The sequence below is a fragment of the Mustela lutreola genome, chromosome 5 (assembly GCF_030435805.1).
Source record: "Mustela lutreola isolate mMusLut2 chromosome 5, mMusLut2.pri, whole genome shotgun sequence".
Lineage (NCBI taxonomy): Eukaryota > Metazoa > Chordata > Mammalia > Carnivora > Mustelidae > Mustela > Mustela lutreola.
Genome location: NC_081294.1, coordinates 147,865,823 through 147,888,907, shown reverse-complemented (window position 1 = coordinate 147,888,907; position 23,085 = coordinate 147,865,823). Strand labels below are relative to the sequence as shown.

Here is a 23,085-nt window from a genome sequence, read left to right as displayed (position 1 = left end):
TTGAACTGGCCATATCTCTCACCTTTTAAGATTAAATCTGCTTGCTTCATAGCCCCCTGTTGGGTGAAATATACATGAACATGTAAAAATCCGACAGCATGCCTTTCTCTGATGGCTGATCTTTCCAGAGCATGACTTAATCCTACATTCTGGAAAGAATAATGCATCCTCCAAGTCCTTACATATCCTAGAGTTAGCAGGTAGAAAGGGTCTGTTATCAGGTCCAAACACCTGTAAACTGGGGAGATAAATTTGGTAAATAAGTTGATCCTTTTGGAAGAGAATGTATATTTAGAATGCAAATGTTTAAGAATGAGAATGCAGGGGGTGGTTCCTGGGTGGCTCTATTGGTTAAGCATTCCCACTCTTGGTTTTGGCTCAGATCATGGTCTCAGGGTCATAAGATCAAGCCCCTTGTAGGGCTACGTGCTGGGGGTGGAGCCTGCTTATGTTTTTTTCTTTCTCCCTCCCCCACCCTCTCTCTCCCACCATGTACCCAGCCCCCCATCTCTAAAAAATATATATATATATGAATAGGACTTTCTTATAGAACAAAATGTTTTTCTTTTGTAAATGTATTGAACTCCTTTACAACGCCAAAAAAAAAAGTGCTTTGAAATCAGAACATTTAAATCATCACTTATTTGAACAGTTATATTTGATGTGAAGACTAGCATGTTATCAGTCTTCATATATTAATAAAGATAACATAAAGGATAAATACACAAATGGCTCTGACAAATTACATTTTACATTAATTATGTGAAAAAGGCATTCTGAACTTCCTGATATGTGACTGATTACTAGCAAGTTAGCTATGAAATTCATGTTGCTCTGGTATGTTCCACCGAGCCTCATTCATAAAACACGCTGATAAGCTTTCTAGAAACAAGAAAGACAGTAGCCCCATCAGTTTGGGAGCAGTTTGTATTAACCTCCACTTTTTGCAAATTCACAGTATATGCTAGCATCATAAAGACCCCAAGAAACCCCACAGAAGGAAATCTATAGAGTTTTCCATATGCTTTTTCCTGCCCGTCAGGGCTGTAATCCTGCTACTTATCATCTGTGTCATGTAAACGGAGGGTCATTTTGCCAGGAGATCAGTTGTCCTGCGAGAGAAGCAGATGAGAAACCAAATTCTCCAGTACTCCCATCTGGAATGTAACTAGAACAACTGTTTGTTGTTTTCCTGTTAGCTAACACGTTGGCCTTGGTTTCCCTTCGTATAAGCTGAGAGGTAGCGTATTTGATCAATCCCAAGGTTCCTTCACCTATAAAAAGTTCTCGTCTTTCCATGCCAAGATCCAGGTAGTTTAAGCTCTCGTCGGGGGTATAAAGTGATGAAGGTATGCTATCTGATAAATTCGATAAGAGAAGAGCTGGAGAAGGGGTAGGGACCCAAAGAGAAGACTGGGACTTGAGTGGGATTTGAACAAGCAGTGGGGAAAAATGAGCTTCTGCATCCATGAGGGTGCTAGGAAATGCCGGGGCTGGGGGGTGGGGGAGGACTGAGTGTCTGACTTGGGACCAGTCACAGGAGGTGGCTGGAACTTGGGGCTCTGGAACAGAGGGAATGGGGCTGGTCAAGTGTTTGAGCCGTAGACACTGGTCTTCAACAGTGCAAGAACATCTGCTCGCCTCACCCAGGCTCCGCCTTCTTCCCAGGAAGCCTGATCTGAAACTGTGGTTGGGAATACTTGTATGGAGGCCAACAACTTCGATTTGGTCCTGCCCCTCACTCCCATGTTCGGAGCATTGCAGTGATTGCTGTGGAGTATCTAAGGTCCTTGTTGGGCCAAAGATGACCTTTTGAGTCCCGATCCTAGGGAGGGAAACTTCATTGAGCTCAAAGACATCTTGCGGTTGAGGGAAAGATGTGTCTGGCCTCATAGCTGTGGATGGGTCTCATGGAAGAATGTGTGGATAGAGAGGAAGCATTGGATTTGTATGAGTTGTTGCTGTAGACGGTAGAAATGGTGTTTGTGTCCTATCGTCTGGTCAAGTGCTTTCAGCTTTTTTTTCCCCCAAATATTTTATTTATTTATGTGTCAGAGAAAGAGAGCCGAGGCAAGGAGAGCAGCAGGCAGAGGAAGAAGCATGCTCTCTGCTGAGCAGGGAGCCCAACATGGGATTCAATCCCATGACCCCGGGATCATGACCTAAGCTGAAGGCAGATGCCCAACTGGCTGAGCCACCTGGGCATCCCATGCTTCTGGTTTTCTTAAAACCATGTAGGCTTCACAGTCTCCAGGAAAACCCAGCTTTACCTGAGTGTAGAATAAAGTATGATCATTTTCAAACTCAACTGACCCAAAAGGAATCTTACCCCCTTCCTCTTCACCAAACCGTTGATTTCTTCTTCAGATGCAAGAGCTATATTGGCGAGAGTCCTAAGCATGAAAACTTGCACACATTCCCGCTTCCTCTCTGTTGGGTTTCCTAATGGGGAGCATATAGCTGAACAGAGAAATAGGAACACGAGCAGAGAAAAGTCAGATGTTTACGGAGAGGCGCACCCAAGCTCAAAGGGGCCGGTGCCCACCATCTGTCCCTAGATCAGGCTGGATGCCTTGGCCCTGTACTTGCCTAGTGGCTACGCTTGTCCCGGGAAAAAAGACGTGGCGGGGAAAGGGATCACAAGGGAGGGGAAATTTAAGAGAGGAAAGAGACAGAAGGTGAGCCAGAGGAGAGTGGCCCAAAATCCCTGTAACCACACTGGCATGGAATGTTACCAGATTTTTAAAACAGTAACTCTACTGACACAGGTTGGCTCTGGTCTCTGTATGAATTAGCGTGTATCTGACCACTGGCAGATAAACTATTTGAAATGTGCCTATTTTTATGCAGTAGTATTTCAGAGATTGCTCTCTCAACAAGAGGGACAAATCTTCTCTGTGTCAAAAATACCTCTTCTTGGGGCGCCTGGGCGGCTCCATTGGTTAAGCGTCTGCCTTCTGTTCAGGTCATGATCCTAGGGTCCTGGGATGGAGCCCTGCATTGGGCTCTCTGTTCAGTGGGGGGCCTGTTTCTTCCTCTGCCTCTCCCCCACCCCCGTCCGTGCTTTCTCTCTCTCTCTCTCTCTCTCTCTCTCTCACTCGCACTCTCAAATGAATAAATAAAATCTTAAATACCTCTTCTTGCAATTTGCAAAACAGGAAGAGATGAAGTGGGCCAGGGACCCTGATAGGTGCTTCAACACACAGCATCCCCTTTCCTCTCCAGAACGATTCTTCTCACTATATCTTAGTCCCTTTACAAATTGCCCAAGGTCATTTCAAACCCAGTCCTGTCTCTCTGGGTAGTCTTCCTCCTCCGTCTGGTAGCAAATCACACGTTTAGGGCCCTAACTAGTTTCCTTTCCTTTCTTTTTCTTCCTTCCCTCACTCCCTCCTTCCTTCCTTCCTTTCTTTCCAAATTTTGCCAGATTTCCTGACTCATTCCACAGGCTTTTAATACGTGGTCAATTAAAATGGAGAGCTAAGAGGTATGTCCTCTCTGCCTATGGAAACAGCAGTGTTTATATGGAGACTGTCTCATCCTTCCCTTTGCTCAAGGAGACACAGCTTAAGTTACCGTGAAGAACTTAAAAAAGACCAAAAACACCGTTTTCTCTTACCTTTAGGTGTTATGCCAACATCAACTGTTGCAATTTTTAATTTCAAGTGTACGTTTTTGAAGTCAGTCAATCGTGTGTATTAACTGTCTACTATCAGTAGAACAGAATGGCAACCCTTTCTTGCTCAGTCCAAAACATTAACCCTATTTTAATTTTCTTTCTTCTTTAATGCATCCCAAAGTCTTTATTTACCTTTTTAACCACAGCAAGGCTTCGGGCGGGTATGTATCTGTTGTTTTTCCGCAACAATATTTCTTATGGTTTTGTTGTTGTTGTTGTTTTGTTTTGTTCTGTTGTTGTTTTGTTTTGTTTTGTTTTTTCCTGCATGATCTTTGTTGGACATTCAAGGGCATGAAACTAGAGGGGAAGTTTCAATCATGGTGCGTGTTTGAGGGAAAGTAAAGCTGGAGTACTTAGCCCTTCCGTGATCACCAACATGTTGAGAATCTTCAAGGACGTAGATGCTTTCTTCAAAAAAGCATATACAAATGCAAAATTTTACATAAGTTCTCAGGGTAGGTTAGCCTGAGTTTCTGAAACTGATCCCATATTAATTACTATTTTTTAAGGGGCGTAATTTCCATATTTACTTACCCCTTGTAAGTTGTCTTAGTTTGAGGTACGTGACCTCTGTTTGAACACCTCATTTAAAAAGTTAAGAACAGTTGCAGTTTTGAAGAGGAGCTTTTCATATTTAAAGAAAGCTTTCAGAACTCTATGGACACAAATCAATATTTACCTGTATTTTATTTACTTAGTGCTGATAAAATCTTCTGTATAATAGATATCTTATTAAATGATGAAGCTAAACTAGTTCATATGTATTTTTGCTTCGATTTGGGAGATAGGAATCAACAGGGGCTGTGCACTTAGCATATAACCGCCCCCTCCCCCCCAATAAAATACAGCTTTGTCTTGCAAACCATTCTCCACCTCTGACTAGCATCTTGTTGCTTTGCAGGTATGGAACACAATCACTGGTTACTCTCATGAATATAATAGGGAGAACCATCAGTACAGACTTGCAGATTACAGAGGTGAGTACTGTAGGTATTTTGAATTACAATGATAATTTAGAAGCCATTGTTCATGTAATTGGGAGTTGCTAAAACTGAAAGCAACAGGCTTATTTGAATGATGATACTCTCTGCTCCCATTGGGATGATTTTCACTGTGTGCAGGAAATGGTTTTTAATTCCATCTTGCTCCTGAAATAGAGACCATTCTTGCTTCTAGAGGATTGGACCCCATCCTTCCTCACCTCCCTGGATTTGCAGTGAACTCTGGTGAGCACTGTCTGCCTGGGGCAGCTCCTCCCTGCACCCCCGCCCTCATATAGCCGCCAGTCCTTGCCCCACTGTGGAAGCTTCCAGAACTCATCACAGTGTTGAGAAGACATTTTTACTCTTTTCATAATAACCTGAACCCCGCCTGCCTCTCTGGCTTCATTTTTTGTCCACCTCACCACCGAGTGTAGGAGAATGAGAGTGTCAGATGCTCCCCAACACTTTGCCTCTAGATTTTCTTAAATTATTCTTGTTTCATATTTTCCGGGTTTTGGAAACATTCTGTCTTCTGCTTTGGGTGACTTCCCCGTGCCTGTCTTTGGCTGGATAATTCCTAGTTATCCCTTAAGGCCGTGCTCCAACCACCTAGTCTAGGAATTTTTCAGTTAACTGATTTATATTCTCTCCTCCTGCGTGCTCTTCAGTGATTTTTGTTTGTTTGTTTGTGTTTTGTATTTGTAAAACTCTTTTTTTCATTAATCATTTTTATTAACATATAATGTATTATTTGCTCCTGTAAATTGTCAGGCTTACACACTTCACAGCACTTCATAGCACATACCCTCCCTGAAAGACCCTCGATCCGCACCCAAGAAGCAGACACCAAGCCTCCACCGGATGCAAGTTGCAAGAGGTTTATTGGTTACACAGGCGCCTGTGGACGCATCAGCCTTTGTGGGCTGAGCGCGCTGGGCTAAGTTGGGGAGCAGATTATATAGGGCAGGGTTGGGGTGGCGGGAAGTGAGCTTACAGAAGCAGATGCTTGGTTACAGGGATCTGATTGGTTAACTTAAATCAAGCATTGTCAGGCACTGGGTTTAAGGCAAGGACACAGCCGTTTGTTCTGGCGGGCCTTGGCTCAGCACTCTGGAAAGTCCCAGGTACACTCTATTCCTCATTTGTCTTTTCTTTTGACAGACCGGGTGATCACAGACAATAGACATCCTGGTATGTGTTGCCATCCGGCTATGGGGACAATCAAGCCTTCAGCAAGGGGATAGGGGGTGCTGTGGGGACATCAGGTTCAGGTTACTTAAACAAGCCTTTAGCAAGGGGAGAGGGGGTCTTTCATCCCCAGTGTCCAAAACCCAACCACCCCTCTTCAGTTATCTTATGAGTACCTGTATCATAGCACTAACCACCTTATACTCTAATTAGGGTATAAATAGGTCTGCTCCCTGAGACTTCTAAGGAGCTCCCTGAGGAGGGAGATCACAATTGAGTCAGACCTGTATTCTAGACCCTAGAAGAGACCTGGCTATTTCTTTTTCTTTTTTGAAGATTTTACTTTTAAAGTAATCTCTCCACCCAGTGTAGGGCTTGAACTCACAAACCTGAGATCAAGAGTCACACACTCTACTGCCTGAACCAGCCAGCCACCCCTAATTGTCATTTTTGGGCTCTGCTCCCTCCCGGCCTGAATCTCTTCTTACTTAGGTGGCCTTTCTCCACAGGAGGTAAACGTAGCTCCAGGTTTCTGTCACCCTTAGCCCTCTTACTTGCAGGAAGAGGAGTCCCTGTCCGCCACCCCACGCCCCAGCTTCAAGTTCCAGCCTCACAGAATGACTCTAGTTGGTCCTCCTCGGGTCCACATGCACCAGTCACCGTAGGGGTTGGGGGTGTGGAATGAAATACTCCAGTGGCTCAGCCTGGGTTGTGTGCCTCCATTTGGAACCCATAGCCATGGGATTCAGGGGAGGAGTAGTTCCGGAAAGAAGAGGGGATCCTGTAACCAGAAAGTAAACTTAGGGGCCAAAGCAAATACCCTTCTAACACACACACACAGACACAGACACACACACACACACACACACACACACAATAAAACAAGGGTAATCTATTAATACAACCTCTACACATCTAGTAGCATAGGTGAAATTAGAAAGACTTACAACACCAAACACCAGCAAAGATGTGAAACACTTAGAGCTCTCGTTTTCTGCTGGTGAGACATTAACATGGTACAACTACTTTGGAAAACAGGCCGTCTTTAAAGTGTTACTTACACACGTAGGACCTAACAATTCCATCTTTGGGTGTTTACTCAAGAGGAACTAAAACCCATATCCACACCAAGACTTGTTACGTAAATGTTCATGGCAGCATTAATCACATCAGCCAAAAACTGGAAACCACCCAAACACTCAGCGAGAGGTGAATAGATCAGGAAAACATAATATGTCCACACCAGGTTATCCTATCCTGCAATTAAAAAAAAAAGAATAAGTTTTTGTAATAACATGAATACATCTCAAGATGATGATGCTGCGTTAAGAAAACAAAACCAGGGGCGCCTGGGTGGCTCAGTGGGTTAAGCTGCTGCCTTCGGCTCGGGTCATGATCTCAGGGTCCTGGGATCGAGTCCCGCATCGGGCTCTCTGCTCAGCGGGGAGCCTGCTTCCTCCTCTCTCTCTCTCTCTGCCTGCCTCTCTGCGTACTTGGGATCTCTCTCTGTCAAATAAATAAATAAAATCTTAAAAAATAAAACAAAACAGACACGTTCTAGGAAATGCAATATAATCTCTCGGGACAAAAAGAAGATCAGGGATTGCCTGGGAGGGAGGGAGAGCTGGATTGGAGAGGGCCTGAAGGAGTATGTGGATGATGGAAATGTGCTTCACTGTACCTTGACCCCAGCTCTGTGTTACGAGCATATGCGATGATCACCACCTGTTCCCTTGTCACATTTTAAGTGAACACAGTTTATTGTTCGTCAGCTTCATCTTGGTAGAGTTCAGTAAATTGTTTTGAAAAAAAAGTCTGAGCTCAAATTAAACACCATGGCCCGCAACTATTTTAATACAAACAGAAAGGGCCTGTATAAATAAGAAAGGAAAAATCAGTCGCTTCTTGGCCTTTTGGCTGAGATCAAGGGGAGTATGGGTTCCTATCAGGTTAATATCGGATGTATCCTCTATCCAAGGATAAGATATTAAATGGATTTTTGGAGCAGGGAGATGGAATAGGAGCTTGCTGGGTCCACTCCACACAGTGACCTGGTTTAAAGGAAAAATGAAAAAAAAAAAAAAAAAGGAAAATCAGCTATGCTGTCCTAGCAAAACCAATAAACATGTAGGTCATAAAGGCCTGAAGTTTGATCATGAGCCAAAAAAAAAGAGAGAGAGAGAAGCAGTCAGCTATGTCGTTGTTATTTTTTTTTACCATTATTATTTATTTATTTGTCAGAGAGAGAGAGCACAAGCAGGGAGAGCAGCAGGCAGAGGGAGAAGCAGGCTCCCCGGGAGCTGGGCCAGGAGCCTGATGTGAGACTCAGTCCCAGGACTCCCGGATCACAGCCTGAGCCAAAGGCAGACACTTAACTGACTGAGCCACCCAGGAGTATACAGTTGTTGTTATGAGAGAGGAAGAATCACGAATTCCTGAAGGAATTCTGTTTGTGTGGGTTTTGGCCTGCCTGAGGCTGAGCTGCCTCAGGGATTATCAGGGATTCCCTAGAAAGGAGACGGAAGGACACAGCCAGACACCCTAGAAGGAAGGCTCCGGAAGGAAGGCTGAGTTTGTGCCAACATCTTCTACATGGCCTCAGTTCATCTTTGTAGCTACAGAACCCAGGGAATTTTTGTTGTTGTTGTCGTTTCATGAATGAACAAAGTGCGTATAAATTTTGCAGTCCTCAGAGTTCCAAAACTCTAGAGTCGCTGATAGTTTCTTTAAAGAAAAAAAAAAAAAAGCAACTGTACATGGAGCCGTAGTGAAATTTTGCCATTTTGAAAACAAGTAAATTAGCTACTATGAATATTCTTGTCAAAGCTTGTTGATCACCTATAGATTATAGTCCCACTATCATCTGTCTGTTGATGGGATCATCTTGAAAATAATGACTAAAACGGAAATGAGAAGTTGCATGCCTGCCTTCTCCTTCTAGAACAGTGCAGGGTCTATACACTCTCCACATCTCTTGTTCTGGTCTTCATACTCCCCCCAGAGAGAATATGGCCTCATGCTCCCAGCATGCATGAAGCCCCACCCACAATCCCACAAACACCGACCCCCCTCCCCCACATTACAGATGGTCCAGGGCTGTGGGCAGCTGTTGGAGAGAGGGCAGGAGACTTGTTTCTGGTCCCTTCAACTACTTTTTGGTCAAAATTTACTTTTTGGGCACATGGCTGGCTCAGTTGGTTAAGTGGCTGCTCTCGGCTCAGTCACCGTCCCAGAGTCCTGGGATCGAGTTCCACATTGGGCTCCCTGCTCACCTGGGGAGTCTGCTTCTCTCCCCATCCTTTCCCCTGCTCATGATCTCACTTTCTCTCTCTCTCAAATAAAAAAAGAAAATGTCAAAAAAAAAAAAAGAAAGAAAAAGAAACTTACTTTTCTTTTATGTGGTAATTGGACTGAATGGCCCTATTACTCCTCAACTTCAAGGACATTAGGGTTTAAGTGACATGTGTGAGCTGGTGTAGATACACTGTCATCTCATATGTTCTAAGTTCCAATGCAGGAACACAGTATGGAGTTTCCTCAAAAAGTTAAATATAGCACTACCCTGTAATCCACCGATTGTGCTACTAGATGTTTGCCCAAAGGATACAAAATACAGATTCTAAGGGGTACATGCCCCCTGCTGTTCACAGCAGCATTATCAACAAAAGCCAAACTATGGAAAGAGCCTAGATGCCCATGGACTGATGAATGGATAAAGAAGATGTGGTCTCTATAGATACACAATGGAATATTACTCAGCCATCAAAAAGAGTGAAATCTTGCCTTTTGCAACAGTATGGTTGGAGCTAGAGAGCATACAGCTAAGCAAAAGAAGTTGGGCAGAGAAAGAAAGACCAGTACCATATGATTTCACACATATGTATAATTTAAGAAAGAAAACAAATGAACACATGACAAGGGGAAAGAAAAAGAGGAGACAGGGAAGTAAACCATAAGAGACTGTTAACAATAGACAATAAACAAGGTTGATGGAGGGAGGTGGGTGGGTGGGGGATGGGCTAGGTGGGGGATGGGCATTAAGGATGGCACTTGTGATGAGCCCAAGGTGTTACATATAAGTGATGAATCACTAAATCTACCCCCAAAATCACTATTACACGATGTGTTAACAAATGAGAATTTAAATAAAAATTGGGAAGAAAAATAAGTTTGAATCCAGTGACACAGAAGTAGACTTCATGCAATATGACTTATTAGTTCACTGGGGTCTGGCAGATGTTCCTGTAACTAAATGCTAGAGCTGAGTCAGTGATGGCCTCTGGCCAGTGGACAAGCCCAGTCTCTAAGTTCTCCTAAATAAACGATAACACTTGTGAAGGCATGGATATCAGGTGCCAGTTTTGAGGTCTGGAAGCTGCAGGATTTCTTTGGAGATAAGAGAAGACCTCCCCGTGTGTCCGTCCATACACACGGTGTAACATCCAGGATGCATTCGGTGGGTCGCTACCGAGCACCTGCTCTGGGCTCCCGGGGTGTAGTGCTGGGAGCAAAGAGATGAAGCGCCCTCTTCACGGGGCTTCTGGTCTACCTCTGATTCTTCAGGGTAGGCGTGGTCTTCATTCCTTGTTCTCAGGCAGGGCCTCCCGCAGGAACCCACAGTCTGGGGACAGCACCTTCCTTCCCACCCTGGCCGCCCTGCGCGCGCCATTTACAAAAGTCCCATCGCTCCTCCACGGGAACATTGCCTTATTCTGTGTCGACGAGACACGAGTTTGCACTGACCCGCCATCCCTTGGTGCTTGCAGCTACAGCAGTTTTTCGGCAACATGTTGGAAGAGCACCAGAGGCTCACGGTCCATGCCAAATTACAGACAATAAAGAACAAAAATCTGGAAAACAAGAGGCGCAGTGCCAGGATGACGGCATGGCTACGGAGGAACGCGTAACGGGCGCCCTTCCAGCCTGCGTGGATGGATTCCGCTCCCACTTGGGTCTCCCAGGGCTTCGTGAGTCTGCAAACCTACATGTGTTGTTATTCCTCTGTCAGTCACGTTCGCTCCTCCCAGTCCTTCTGTTCTTCCCAGGCTGTCACGTTTGGCCCTGAGACTCCGTGATTCCCGAGGATGCTGCCAACCCAGGGGAAGATTTCTCTTCACGCTGGGCTGTGAAGCCACAGAATTGACTCCGGGGTGCCTCCTGAAACCAAATGCACCTCAGAAAGCCTTGCTTATTCTGTCGGGAAAGCCAGCGGAGTATTAGATGCTTGGCCCATGGAACACATTCTTCTCCGAGGGAAACACAGACTTGTAATGCTCTGGGGTTTACGGAGTTCAATATGTAAAAGGGTCATGAGCCAATAACACAACAGGGCAAAGAAAGAGAAGCCAGAAAAATAATACTCACGAGGACATAGAGAGGCCAAGGCAAAAACATTTTAAGAAGAAGGAACAGATTGTTGTAGGAGCCACATGACGTGCCTTAAGGACCAGACGTGGGTCTTCTGCTCATTTCTCTCTTCCCACAGGGCCTATCACATTGTGCCACACCTTACAGGCCACTGAAGTTTAGGGTGTCCCTAAAAGAACCCAGATCGCAGGATCCATAAAGTGCCCTTCGGGTTATGGAGGCCGGAAGGGCAAGAAGGAAACTTCCTAAAGCCGGAGACTTCATCCCTTCCTGTGGGCTGGACACTCACTCAGCCCAAGTTTAGGAGCAAACATCAGGATGTCAATAGATGGTAGCCATGGGGGACTGAACTTCCACATAAAGGGAGGTGGTCACATAAAGAGAAAGAGAACAAAAAGGCTAACCAGACCACACTCTTCAGCTATGCACTCAGGGGACGAAGTTGGAAACGTGGTTTCATTTGGCCAAGTTGAACCTGCTTGTGGTGGGGACAACTGGAAACGCGTTCATCGGTTACCACATCAGGAATTGGCTGAGTTCTCTTACCCCGGACTAAATCAGGATGGCCAAGGCAAATCGTCCCACTCTAGACTTTGTGTGTGTTTGATGTAATTCTGTTTTCATTTGGATTCTGCTTTAATAGAATGGGGGTAAGAAGAAACTACAGATCTCCGATCTACCTCAGAGGGATGTAAAGATTAAGAACCATGTCGGTTAAAAAAACCTTCAAATACGTTGTATAAGCTCAAGGCCCTGTGATCTCGGGTTCCCCTCCCCCTTGTGTAAGTTGATGCAGCCACAAATGAGAATGCAAAAAACCAGAGTTGCCTTTTGGATCCCCTTCACAAGAAGATGCTCCCTGCATGAGTTGGAGGTCTGGGATGTGGTCCTGAAAACCAACCAAAGCCCCGGTCCCTCAGACTTTGACCATGGGTCATAGGTCAGAGAGCTTTTTCTCTAAATTTAGAAATGTAAAACTTAAGCAATAAAATATTACCATGTCTTCGAACTGTTGTGTGCGACGTATCTTCCGGTGTTTTCTAGAACATTTGTTCTCTATTTCCTATCATTCCTTCGGTCATGGTCTCAATTTACAGTAACCATGCCACATGCCTTCTCTCTTGCTTTTCTCTTCCTCGTCTTCCTCTCCCTCCTTGTTTCCCTTGGGCTTCCTTCTCCCTCTCCAAGAACCCCTGCCTGCCTCCTGCATGGCTGTCTGCGTCCCCCTTCCTCAGTCTTGCCACCCTGCTGTGCCCTCAGTGGCTCTGACCGTGGTCACCCCGTTTGGGTGACGCCAACACTGATCCCACCAGAGAAGCATCTAGGCTTGGAGCTCCAGGCCATCTGTTGAAAATCAAAATATGGTTACATAGTAGCTTCTGTGATATTTTAACAGCCCTGAAAGTGTTTCTCAAGTGCCCAAATATTTGGTTTATAGTCCTTCCTCTAAATAGGGAACAGAACTTTGCATAATGAACATTTTCTCTTACATGGAAGAAGCAGGCTATTCCCGATAGGCATTATGTTTTCTTACATCATACTTAGATTTCGTATAAAATGGAGTAATTATTGATTAATGACAGTGATTGCAGTAAGTCAGGGAGCGAAACTGAGGCAAAGTTGTGTAAATGGTGTAAATAATTTCTTAACCGATGAACCAGCCTATCATTTAGCGCCCCAACTATAAAACAGTTTCTCTGATACATCCACTGTCTGCTTTAAACCACTCGCCCTAGAAAAACGTTAAGATGGATAACATGGTCATGCCTTTTTTCCATTCGGTAATTAGAAACGAAACGTTTGCCTCACAATCTCCTGCCTTTTTCCTGCTCAGATCCATTCGGTGACTTCCCATCATTGACTCTTAAGTGAGAGAACAAAGGCCTTGGTCTTGCAGGCTCGAGAGATCGTGGGTAAGGTAAAGCTCTGGGGTCAAGCTGCACAGCAATTTTATTCTGAGGAATGAAGGAAGAAGGAAAAGGAGATGAGATTTAAGAGGGAAATCTTGATTATTTTCCTCTTTACCTCAACAAATGGCATCTTGTCTCCATCCCAACTCTAGCAGAAATAGTAAGTCCAAAGCAAAGCCTTATGTGGGACTTGCAATAAGTAGAACCATCTCCTCCCCACACAGAGAATCTGGAATCAGCATTGGAGACTATGGAAGTAATATTGCCTCCAACCAGCTCTTCTCTGGATTCCAACAACATTCAGCAAATATATTCTTTACAACACACATTATCTAGGAATTACTTGGGCTTTTCCTCTTCTCCTCCTTTCATAAGCAGGTTGGTCCTTAAGGTGAGAAGAAGACAGGTCTCTACACCAGGGAGAGCCAAGGGGGAGCTGTGGAGCCCCATGACCTGGAATGGGTGGAAGAGCTTGGGTGGACAAAGCAGAGGGTCCACGCAGTGGAGAGCAGCTTGGTGCAAGATGGCAGAGCCCAAGGAAGTGAGTAGGATAAGCACACAGCAGGGAGGGGGCTTATGACATGGAGAGTCAGAGCCCAAACAGGGTGAGAATGGGGAGTCCAAGTCCTAGTGGGGTGGGGTGAAGAGGACTTCCTGGGCTAGGGCAGTGTCCCAGCATGAGGTATCAGAGCCTGAGGATGGTGAGGAGGGCATCCCATGGGATGCGGCAGAGCAGCGATGGGAGCTCGGTTACCACAGGTGAAGGAACCAAGTACCAAAATATGCAAATGATCATAGGACCCGGGTATCTCACCATTGGAGAAGAGCAGAGCAAACACTGAAAAAGAGAGATCTGGAATGAAACTTCGGTCACTGGGCTGGAATTGGAGGTACTGATGTGAACAGTCCTCATCGTTCTCAACATAGGGATAGAGTCATACACAGAGACGGAAATGTGTGTAGACACATCTTACTCTTTCTCTATAGGCAAAGAGATGCAGATATATGTAGGTACAGAAATGGATATAGATATACATGTCAACATTGACCTTACCTTCTCAACTGAGGGGGCCTGGGGCAGCAACTTCCTACTGACAGTGAGCACAGCCCAGATGTTGGCTACTAAAGGCCATATGAACCAGAGCTTCTCAGACAAATGACTGATCTCAGGGCCTTGGCAGGAAAGGGACAATTTGAGAGGGAACGTATTTTTGTACCAAAAGACAAGGAAGTACTCAAGGTCTGATGGGAACATGTCAAATCCTGATCCTTGACAAATTGGTATCACATGAATCTAACCACGAGGAAACAGCAGACAAGCCCTAACTAAGGGACAGGCCACGAAATAGTCTTCAAAAGCCACAAGGTCACGGAAGTATAGGAAAGAGAGAGGACCATTTTTAGACTGAAGGAGTTAAAGATACATAACAACAAAGTAACATGGAATTCTGAGCTGGATCCTTTTATAATACACAACATTAATGGGACAACTGGAAACATCTGAATGGAGTCTGAGGGTTAGATACTAGAAATGTACAATGTTAATTTTCCCACTTGGACAGGTGTGTTACAGTTAGGTAGAAGATATCCCCGTTGTAGGTCAGGGATATCTTCTACCTAACTATAACACACCTCTCCAAATGGACAGGTGAATGAATGGGTCATCAAGGGACAACTTACTTTGAAGGATTCCGGGTGAAAAATATTTTTCTTGTAATTTCACCTTTTCTACAAATGTGTGATTAAATAAACTAAATTTAAAAATAAATACAAGAGGGGGGCCTGTGGTCGGTTGGTCGCAGTCGAGTCGTTGCCCTGGGGAGAGGCGGTCGTGCGGCCCGACGCTCCCGCCCGCCCGCAGCATGGCCCACAAGCAGATCTACTACTCGGACAAGTACTTCGACGAGCACTACGAGTACCGGCATGTCATGTTACCCAGAGAACTTTCCAAACAAGTCCCGAAAACCCATCTGATGTCGGAAGAGGAGTGGAGGAGACTTGGCGTCCAACAGAGTCTAGGCTGGGTTCACTACATGATTCACGAGCCAGAACCACATATTCTTCTCTTTCGACGACCTCTTCCAAAAGAGCAACAAAAATGAAGTCTACCTGGGGATTGTCAATTAAGTCTTTTTCAAATTTAATGTATATGTGTATATAAGGGTAGTATTCAGTGAATACTTGAAAAATGTACAAATTGTTGATCCATACCTGTGCATGAGCTGTATTCTTCACAGCAACAGAGCTCAGTTAAATGCATTGGCAAGTAGGTTACTAGAAGGTGTTTAAGATAAAATTTCTAGTTGGTTTTTCTCTTTAATGTAAGTGCCTGTTTGACTTAACCTGTTACTTTTGTTAAATAAAGTTTGTATGTTGCATTTATATAAAAATAAAAAAAAATAAATAAATACAAGAATTATTTTTTAATCAAAACTGCAATATATTTTTCTTTCAACCCATTTTTTCATTTAAACTTGGTAACAGCCAAGTCTTAAAGTTAATCTGTTAAACATTTCAATAAGCACAAACTGAAAATATAAGTTGTCCCCAAAGACTTAATGTCTTGTTTCAGCCAATATTTTCCATCTTGAACCAAAGGGACTGGGGCACCTGGGTGGCTCAGTCGGTTAAGCGTCTGATTTCAGCTCAGGTGTTGATCCCAGCATCCTGAGATCGAGTCCCACATCTGGCACATGCTATCTCTCAAATGAATAAAAAACAATCCAGAGGGAATAAACCCTTAAAATATAGAAAACAATGTTACTCAAAGTTAACAAAGCTGTGTAAATGTAAAATAAATGCAAATGTTAAATTTTCAAATGCAGTTTATTTGAAACTTGTATGTAAGTATGTAGCACTTAGGCTTGCAAAGTTATTAAAACTTAAGACTCAACTGAGTCTTTTGGAAAAGCCTTTTTACATACATGAATGAATGTAACCTTGAAGCCACCATGGCAACAATCTGACTTAATCTATGCTACATTAATACCTAAATTGTATATTGCCATTTCACACAACTATTGATAAATGGTACTTCAGTTAGAAGTTATAGCACACGATGCCTGCCATAGAGCTATGTAGGTTTAAGTAGGACTATCTTGATTTAATAAAATCTCTCTGCAAGGTGCAAACATCGGTTCCTATTCCTTTCATTGGAGAATATCGAACTAGATGAATGAAATCTGGTTTGACTTGGGTGCCATAACATGACTTAAGAATTCCAAATGGGATTTAGAGGCAGGGAATGAAAAATGGAGTTCCTGCTCTATTTTCAAAGTTCATATCATCCTATCTTTGGGTGAGGATATTCCAAATAATAAATTAAAGGCTTTTATTTTTCCATTGGATTTTACTGTAGCAGAGCATGAAAACACTTATTTATATGGTTTCAGATTGTACACTGCAACCAATCTTTTAAAAACTACAGGTGTCCAGTTGTGGTATAGTTTCAAAGAAGAGTGTCTATAATGATCTAGAAAAGCTATTAAAATACTCTTAATTAAGGTCACACTTTCTTCATATACATCAACCAAAAGAACACATATTGAATGTAGGAGCAGATTGAATGTAGAAGCAGATCTGAGACTCCAGCCACTTCTGTGAAGCCAGACAATGCCATTCTGCTATTTTGTGGGGGATATTTTTGTAAAAAAGTATTTTGTAAAATTTATTTATGTTATCATATACTGGATTTACTGCTGCTTTTCTAAAAATTAATAAACATTTCTTAAACATTTCTCTTTTTTTATTTTATTTCTAAAATGTTTTTTTCTAAATTTTATTTAGAAAATAAAATTATCCTTTTTTTATTTCTTTTTTATTTCTAAAATGTTAAATAATGACAGGCTTTGTATTTTTTTTTTTTAATAGAAATTTTCCTGGAGCAGGTGGGTGACTCAGTTGGTTAAGCATCTGAGTCTTGATCTCAGCTCCGGTCTTGATCTCAGGGTCGTGAGTTAGAGCCCCACACTGGGCTTCATGCTGGGCGTGGAGCCTGCTTTAAAAAAAAAAAGAAAAAGAAAAAGAAAAAGAGGCTTTTCATATTCAAACTGTATTCTTTTTTTTTTTAAGATTTTATTTATTTATTTGACAAGAGAGTTCACAAGTAGGCAGAGAGGCTGGTGAGGGGCAGGAGGGAAGCAGGCTCCCTGCTGAGCAGGGAGCCCAATATGGGGCTCGATCCCAGGACCCTGGGATTAGGACCTGAGCCGAAGGCACAGGCTTTCACCCACCAAGCCACCCAGGTGCCCCCAAACTGTATTCTTAAAAGTATATTATAACTTACTTTGCTAAAAGCGTATTTTGTGAAAAAGGGTTATTTGTGTAGGTGTGTATAATGGAACCCAGCATATGTAGGGGTTTGTGCATAACTGGTGTGTATGTGAACACCTGCCTGTCCTAGGCTAAACTGCATGTTAATTCCATCCCCCCCCCCCCAGAAAAGAAACAGCCACAGAGATAAGGCCAAGACGACCTCTCTCTTTACTTTCTCCCACGAACAATGCCAAGCTGCGGAATGTATTCTATTTGGAAGACTTGCTGCGTCCTGTACCCAGGGAGTACATAGATACAGGTCAGTAAAGCAAGAGGGTACTTACTAAGCTTGGTGTTTGCATGAGTTTCTTCTTTGCTGCCCTCATAGTGGTGAGCGTCCTATGATCTAGAATGGCCCCTCAACATTAGCATCACTTACTTGGGATCAACACAGTCTGACAGTTCCATGGGTTCCTATGAAACTGAACAATCCTTAGCGATGCCAAGGGTGTGAGGCCACCTTTAGGAGATTGTCCTAAGAACGCCCCGTAGCAGAAAACAGGTAGGATCTTCTTCAGAAGGTGTTTCTTGGACCTCAGCAGCGAGCAGAAAGCCTTCTTAATGTGGCTTCAGTATTTATGAACTGCTGCAAAAGCCAGGCAAGGGGAGAGTACTTGTTTCTTCCGTAAGGTGGGTGGTCTCATCTCTCCCTGCTCCTGGGTCAACACATCCCCAGACTTCACAGAAAATACACTCCTATTATAAATACGCAAAGAGAAGTTTGACCTACTCACCAGAAGTGACGTTTTGCAGTAGAGAAAGCTGGGGCCAGCAGGAGAACACTTGCTCAGTGAGTACCCTCCGCGAGCCAGCTACTGAGCTGTGTGCCCTACACACTTCCTCTTCTCCTCAAAATACCCTATGAAGGTGTGTGTCCAGTAGATGTGATTTTAATGTTAGAGATTAAGAGAAGTCAAAAAGCAAAAGACCCCCAAGTTAGAGCATGGAAATCCGCTCTTCCCCTAGGGCTGGGGGATAAAGGACAAAGGTTGCCGTTAGCGGCGTGCAGAATCTGGGGCCAGGAATATGAGTTTCTGTTTCCTTGGAGTCCCCCTGGGTGTCCTCATTGCAAATCTCAGGGTCTCAGTTCTCCTTAATCAGTGGCCTGACTCTCAGTCTGGACTTGGAAGGCTGTGAATTAGACTTGGGCTGAAACTCTGGGTCCCGTGAGAATTAGGAGCTGCTTCTAGAAATGCCTTTGAAGGTGTCTGGTTCTCTAAGAGTCGAGCTGGTCATAGTCTTCTCGTAAGCGTCCAGCACACTCAGAAATAGCCACCTGACATCTTTGCAGCGACAGTGGCCAAACCCAGCAGGCACTGGGTCCCTGGAGGCACTTGCTTCGTTCAGTAGGTACCTCCTTGTAACTAACCTGACTGATGGAGGTGTCAGTGCTCTGTCCAAAGTCACGGGCATGATCAGAATCCCACCTTGACAGTCTGTTTCCTGGGAGTCTGCCGCCAACAGTCAGGGTTCAATCAGGAAAACCCAAACCGGCTTTGCTTTTTTCGGACTGAAAGAACTTATTATTTTTTAAAATTGACGTATAAGGAACTGAAAAGGTAAAAGAGAAAAAGTCATTGCTGGGGTGATGCTGGTAGAGCTGGAAGCAAAGAGGACCAGGCAAGTCCCTTGTCCCCAGGGCAGCCTTCTGGTGACCCACAGCGCCCCCTGCTGGCAGAGATGACAAAGCCGAGGTGTGTTTGGAGAGTCCTGTCCTAACATCATACGGGGGGAAACAACTGGCTCTGGCCAGTGGAATTGTTCGGATTTTAAGACATGGGGGAAGGAAGGCTTAAGGCTTCAGCACCCTCAGAAGCAGAAGCCAGAACTGAAAACCCACTCTGTTTCCTGCCAACCCTCATTTACTTTGGGATTTTCTTTTACCTTTTAATTTAGGACATGGTTAAGATACTATTATATGCTGGCAAGCCTTATTTGAAAGCTTTTAATCCGCACACACCTACTGTGGACCAGAACTGCAATAGGGTGTCAGCTCCCAGAAAAACAGGCAGGGCTTCACCCAGATGCGGCCATTCAAAACAAACAAAGCAAAACAAAACAAAAAAAACCGCTTCCCAAGAATGACTTGTGTAAGAAAGTTAAATTTGGACTTGTATTGAAAAGTAGCTTAAGGCAAATGTATTTTAATAGGTTGTTGCACCTACTTTGCAAACAATATTAACCTAGATTTTTAGGGAATGATCAAAGTTCTAAAATAACAAGTTTCATGCTTTTAAATCATGATTTGCTTTGGCTTACAAGTGAATTTGAAAATTGTCGATTACAGAGGCACCTGGCTGGCTCAGTCACAAGAACCTGTGACTCTTGATCTTGGGGTCGAGAGTTCAAGCCCCATGCTGGGTGTAGTGATTTAAGTAAATTCATTTAAGTAAATAAATAAAACTTTAAAGAAATTATAGATTATCCAGGAAATATAGCCTGAGGATACTTTCTTGATAGAAGTAAACTTCACTGATGTAAATATAACTCATGAATACACTCGTATTAATCATGAAAGCTAGCTTTAGCTGAAATGTTCTGTTCCTGCGGTTTTCATAAACCATACGGCCGTAGAAAGGATTTAAGTGAATCCAAAGTTTAAAATATCAGAAATTTAATTTAATAGCAATTCTAAATGCAGAAGTCAAATTCCTGCAACATATGACTGCTTAATTTGTTGATGCATTTTGAGTTTTTCTTCGAGAGCTAGTAATGATATTTTTCTTTGTATATATTTTCTTTCTTTCTTTCTTTCTTTCTTTCTTTCTTTCTTTCTTCTCTCTTTCTCCCTCCCTCCCTTTCTTTCTTTCTTTCTCTTTTTCAAGTAGGCTCCACACCTAGCACAGAGCCCAAGGCAGGGCCCAAACCTGTAAGGACCTATGTTAGCCAGAACACTTCCATCCAGGTTAAGCAATAACCTTGTTGTTTAACCCTTAAACTGTCCCTTCCCTTCTTCCCCCAAGGGACTTACTCAAAAACAGTCCGGGGAAAACAGTCCCGGGTAACAAAGCCCAAATACAAGGGTGGGTCAGGCCAGGTGGAGACATCTGATCAGTGGGGGGATGCATACTGTCTCCCTAGTTACCAAGGAATATGGGCCCCGCCCTCTGGGGGGCCTTTTGGGTGCCAATTCTGACCAAGGTGATAGGCTAATTCAAATATCTACTAGGGTAAATTATAATTCAATTGGTCACTTATGTATGACCTAACATGACTGTGCAACTTTCTCTGTGTGTTACAATTTCATTGGCCATCTATGCGTGGCCAGGCCCAACCACATGGCCTTTGCCCTTAAAAGCTAGTCTGTGAAGCAGAGAGAGGTCACCCTCTCTCTAAGAGGCATGGCCCCGAATGTTCAGTTTGATTCTCGATGCTTGACCTTCGCTTTGTATCAGTCTCTCGCTCCTTTAATCACGGACCTATTATTGGGGGACCTAACAAACCCACAATCTTGAGATCAAGACCTAATCAAGAACCAATCAAGAATCGGATCTATTTTTTAAAATTTTATTTGTTTATTTGAGAGGCAGAATATGCGAGTGCAGGAATGGTGGGGAGAGGGAGAAACAGACTCCCCGCTGAGTGGGGAGCCCAATTCAGGGATCAATCCGAGAAACCTGGAGATCATGACCTGAGCTGAAGGCAGATACTTAACGGACTGAGCCACCCAGGCGCCCCTATATTTCCCATTTCTAATTGGGAAGTCTCCTCCTCTGAGTACTCCTTTCTCTCGCTAGTAACTTGAAAGTATGGCACTGCCTTAATGATTTTCTCTAGGGCTTCTTGAAACTATTTTATGGATTCCATAGCTGTTGACGAGGTATAGCGCGTTCTTGATTATGTCGGCCAGCAGTGGGGGTGGGAGGACTCGGGCAAAGGAAGGCTCAGCATGGCTCTTGTCCCCAAACTCTATTTCGTTAGGACAGGTCCCGTTTTGTCAGTTTCACACGTTGGGGTGGATTTAGAGAAAAATCTCAAAACGATGTTTGAGAACTAATGGACTCCATGATCTCCAGAGCCTCACACTGACATCTCACTTGTTCATTCCTCAAGGATCTTCTACGCCCATGGCCTTGCTCTGCAGAATCCATAGGTCCTACACATGCCCTTCTCAGAGGCCCATCACTTACCTATGAAATGACTCACCTGTGGGTGTAGAAGCAGTCCAACAAATTATATTTAATGGACATGAAAATTCTGGAGCCGGTCTTGACTGGTCTTTGGTCACTGAGAAACGTGCCCTCCAGGACCGCATTCTTGAAGTGGTTTAAGGATGTTTTCTTTCTGGGTTGAGGTTTTGCGCCATCTGCTGGACATCTTGATTTTGCACCTCCCATGAGAACGGCGTTTATTCTGAGACCTTTTAAAAATACGTATTACTACTTATAAAATTGTAAAATATACGTTTATTCTAGGAAATGGGTCCGTGTAGGAGATAACAAAGGGTAAAACAAAAACCCAGAGATACCTGCTGCTCTTAATGACATTTCCTTGTACACACACACATGAGAATCTGTTGTCTTTTCATTGTGGCTTGTGTCAGTGTTTGTTTTTCTTCTTTAACACAAATTTGAGATCAACGCTGTGTTGGTTTAGGCTGTGGCAGAGGTGAAAGGAGAGGACCCACTTTGGGTCTAAGATTCGTGGGGAGGGACTATTGGGTGATTCACTTGTCCTATCTGAGGCAGGAATTTTAGGTTCCAGTTTAACTGGGCAAGGTGGAATAGAGGTAGGGTTAGGGGAGTGTAAAAGATCCTGAAAAGTGCCTAATATTGCTCAGAATCACAGGAAACAGACACCCCCCCATTACCCTTCCCACTGGTAAATGTGACATCATGCTTCTCTGCTAGTGGATGTATCTTGAGCCCCAATGTGCTAGTTGCTGAGACACATATTATAGGACAGAGAGGCCTTGGAGATCCAGGAGGGGACAAGCATGTGTATAGAACTAACTAGAAATATAAGCTTGGAAACACAGAAGCAGGGGGGCTTATCCTAATCGAGCAGCAGGACTACAAGGAAAACACAAGTGGGTCCTGGAGGTGGGGACAGTCCTGGCATTTAGGAATGAATAATGGAAGTCGGGTTGATGGAAGGAAAGGAGACTTAGGTCACATCACAGAAGCCTGAAATATGTGCTGAGGATCACAGAGCATCACCGAGGTGTTAGAGGAGGAAAGGGACACAATGGGACCCATTTTAGGAGGCTATGACTATGGTCGTGCTTATGTGAAGATTTGAAGGACTGAAGGCCGAGAAACCGGGTTTGAGTCTGAAGCTGGGCTGGCAGGTTTATTAAACAGAGTTGAAAACTCATTATTCTGTGCACCTAGGAAACAGAACGCCATCAGAAAAGCACGGTCCAAGAATAATTACTGCTAAATAAGGCAAATTTGAACCTAGTTGTGGAAGACATCAGAGAGCAAACGTATGGTTCTATGGCTCTTTACCAATACGCACTTCCACATTGCATGGGGCACCCTGAGGGAAACTGGAAACCCTTGGAATTGCAAGCCTCATACAGGCTTTCTGAGCATCGCTGGGGCCTGAGAGACATCAAGGAGTGACAGAGAAAATGGAACAGAATGGGACATGAAGAGGCAAGCTACTTTGCTACTGGAATGGTAGGGAGTAGGAGGCAGGA

General features: G+C 43.9%; 2 protein-coding genes, 1 long non-coding RNA gene and 1 pseudogene across 3 annotated transcripts in view; 3 read left to right on the top strand and 1 right to left on the bottom strand.

Moving 5' to 3' along the window:
- LVRN (laeverin) overlaps positions 1-12,226 on the top strand; it is a 66,350-nt gene extending 54,124 nt beyond the window's left edge. The window contains exons 19-20 of the mRNA XM_059175814.1: positions 4,581-4,656; positions 10,617-12,226. Coding sequence (XP_059031797.1) covers positions 4,581-4,656; positions 10,617-10,757 — 217 coding nt within the window. The 3' untranslated portion in view covers positions 10,758-12,226. The remainder of the gene's footprint in view (positions 1-4,580; positions 4,657-10,616) is intronic.
- LOC131832600 (uncharacterized) overlaps positions 5,526-23,085 on the bottom strand; it is a 23,998-nt gene continuing 6,438 nt past the window's right edge. The window contains exons 2-4 of the long non-coding RNA XR_009354117.1: positions 21,588-21,801; positions 6,912-7,107; positions 5,526-6,631 (exon numbers count right to left, since the gene is read on the bottom strand). This is a non-coding gene — a long non-coding RNA (uncharacterized LOC131832600). The remainder of the gene's footprint in view (positions 6,632-6,911; positions 7,108-21,587; positions 21,802-23,085) is intronic.
- Positions 7,748-7,928, top strand: LOC131832741 (U2 spliceosomal RNA; annotated as a pseudogene).
- On the top strand, positions 14,957-15,405 carry LOC131832598 (cyclin-dependent kinases regulatory subunit 2). Its single transcript, XM_059175813.1, has one exon. It carries the CDS (start codon positions 14,990-14,992, stop codon positions 15,227-15,229), a length of 240 nt encoding a protein of 79 aa, XP_059031796.1. The 5' UTR covers positions 14,957-14,989; the 3' UTR covers positions 15,230-15,405.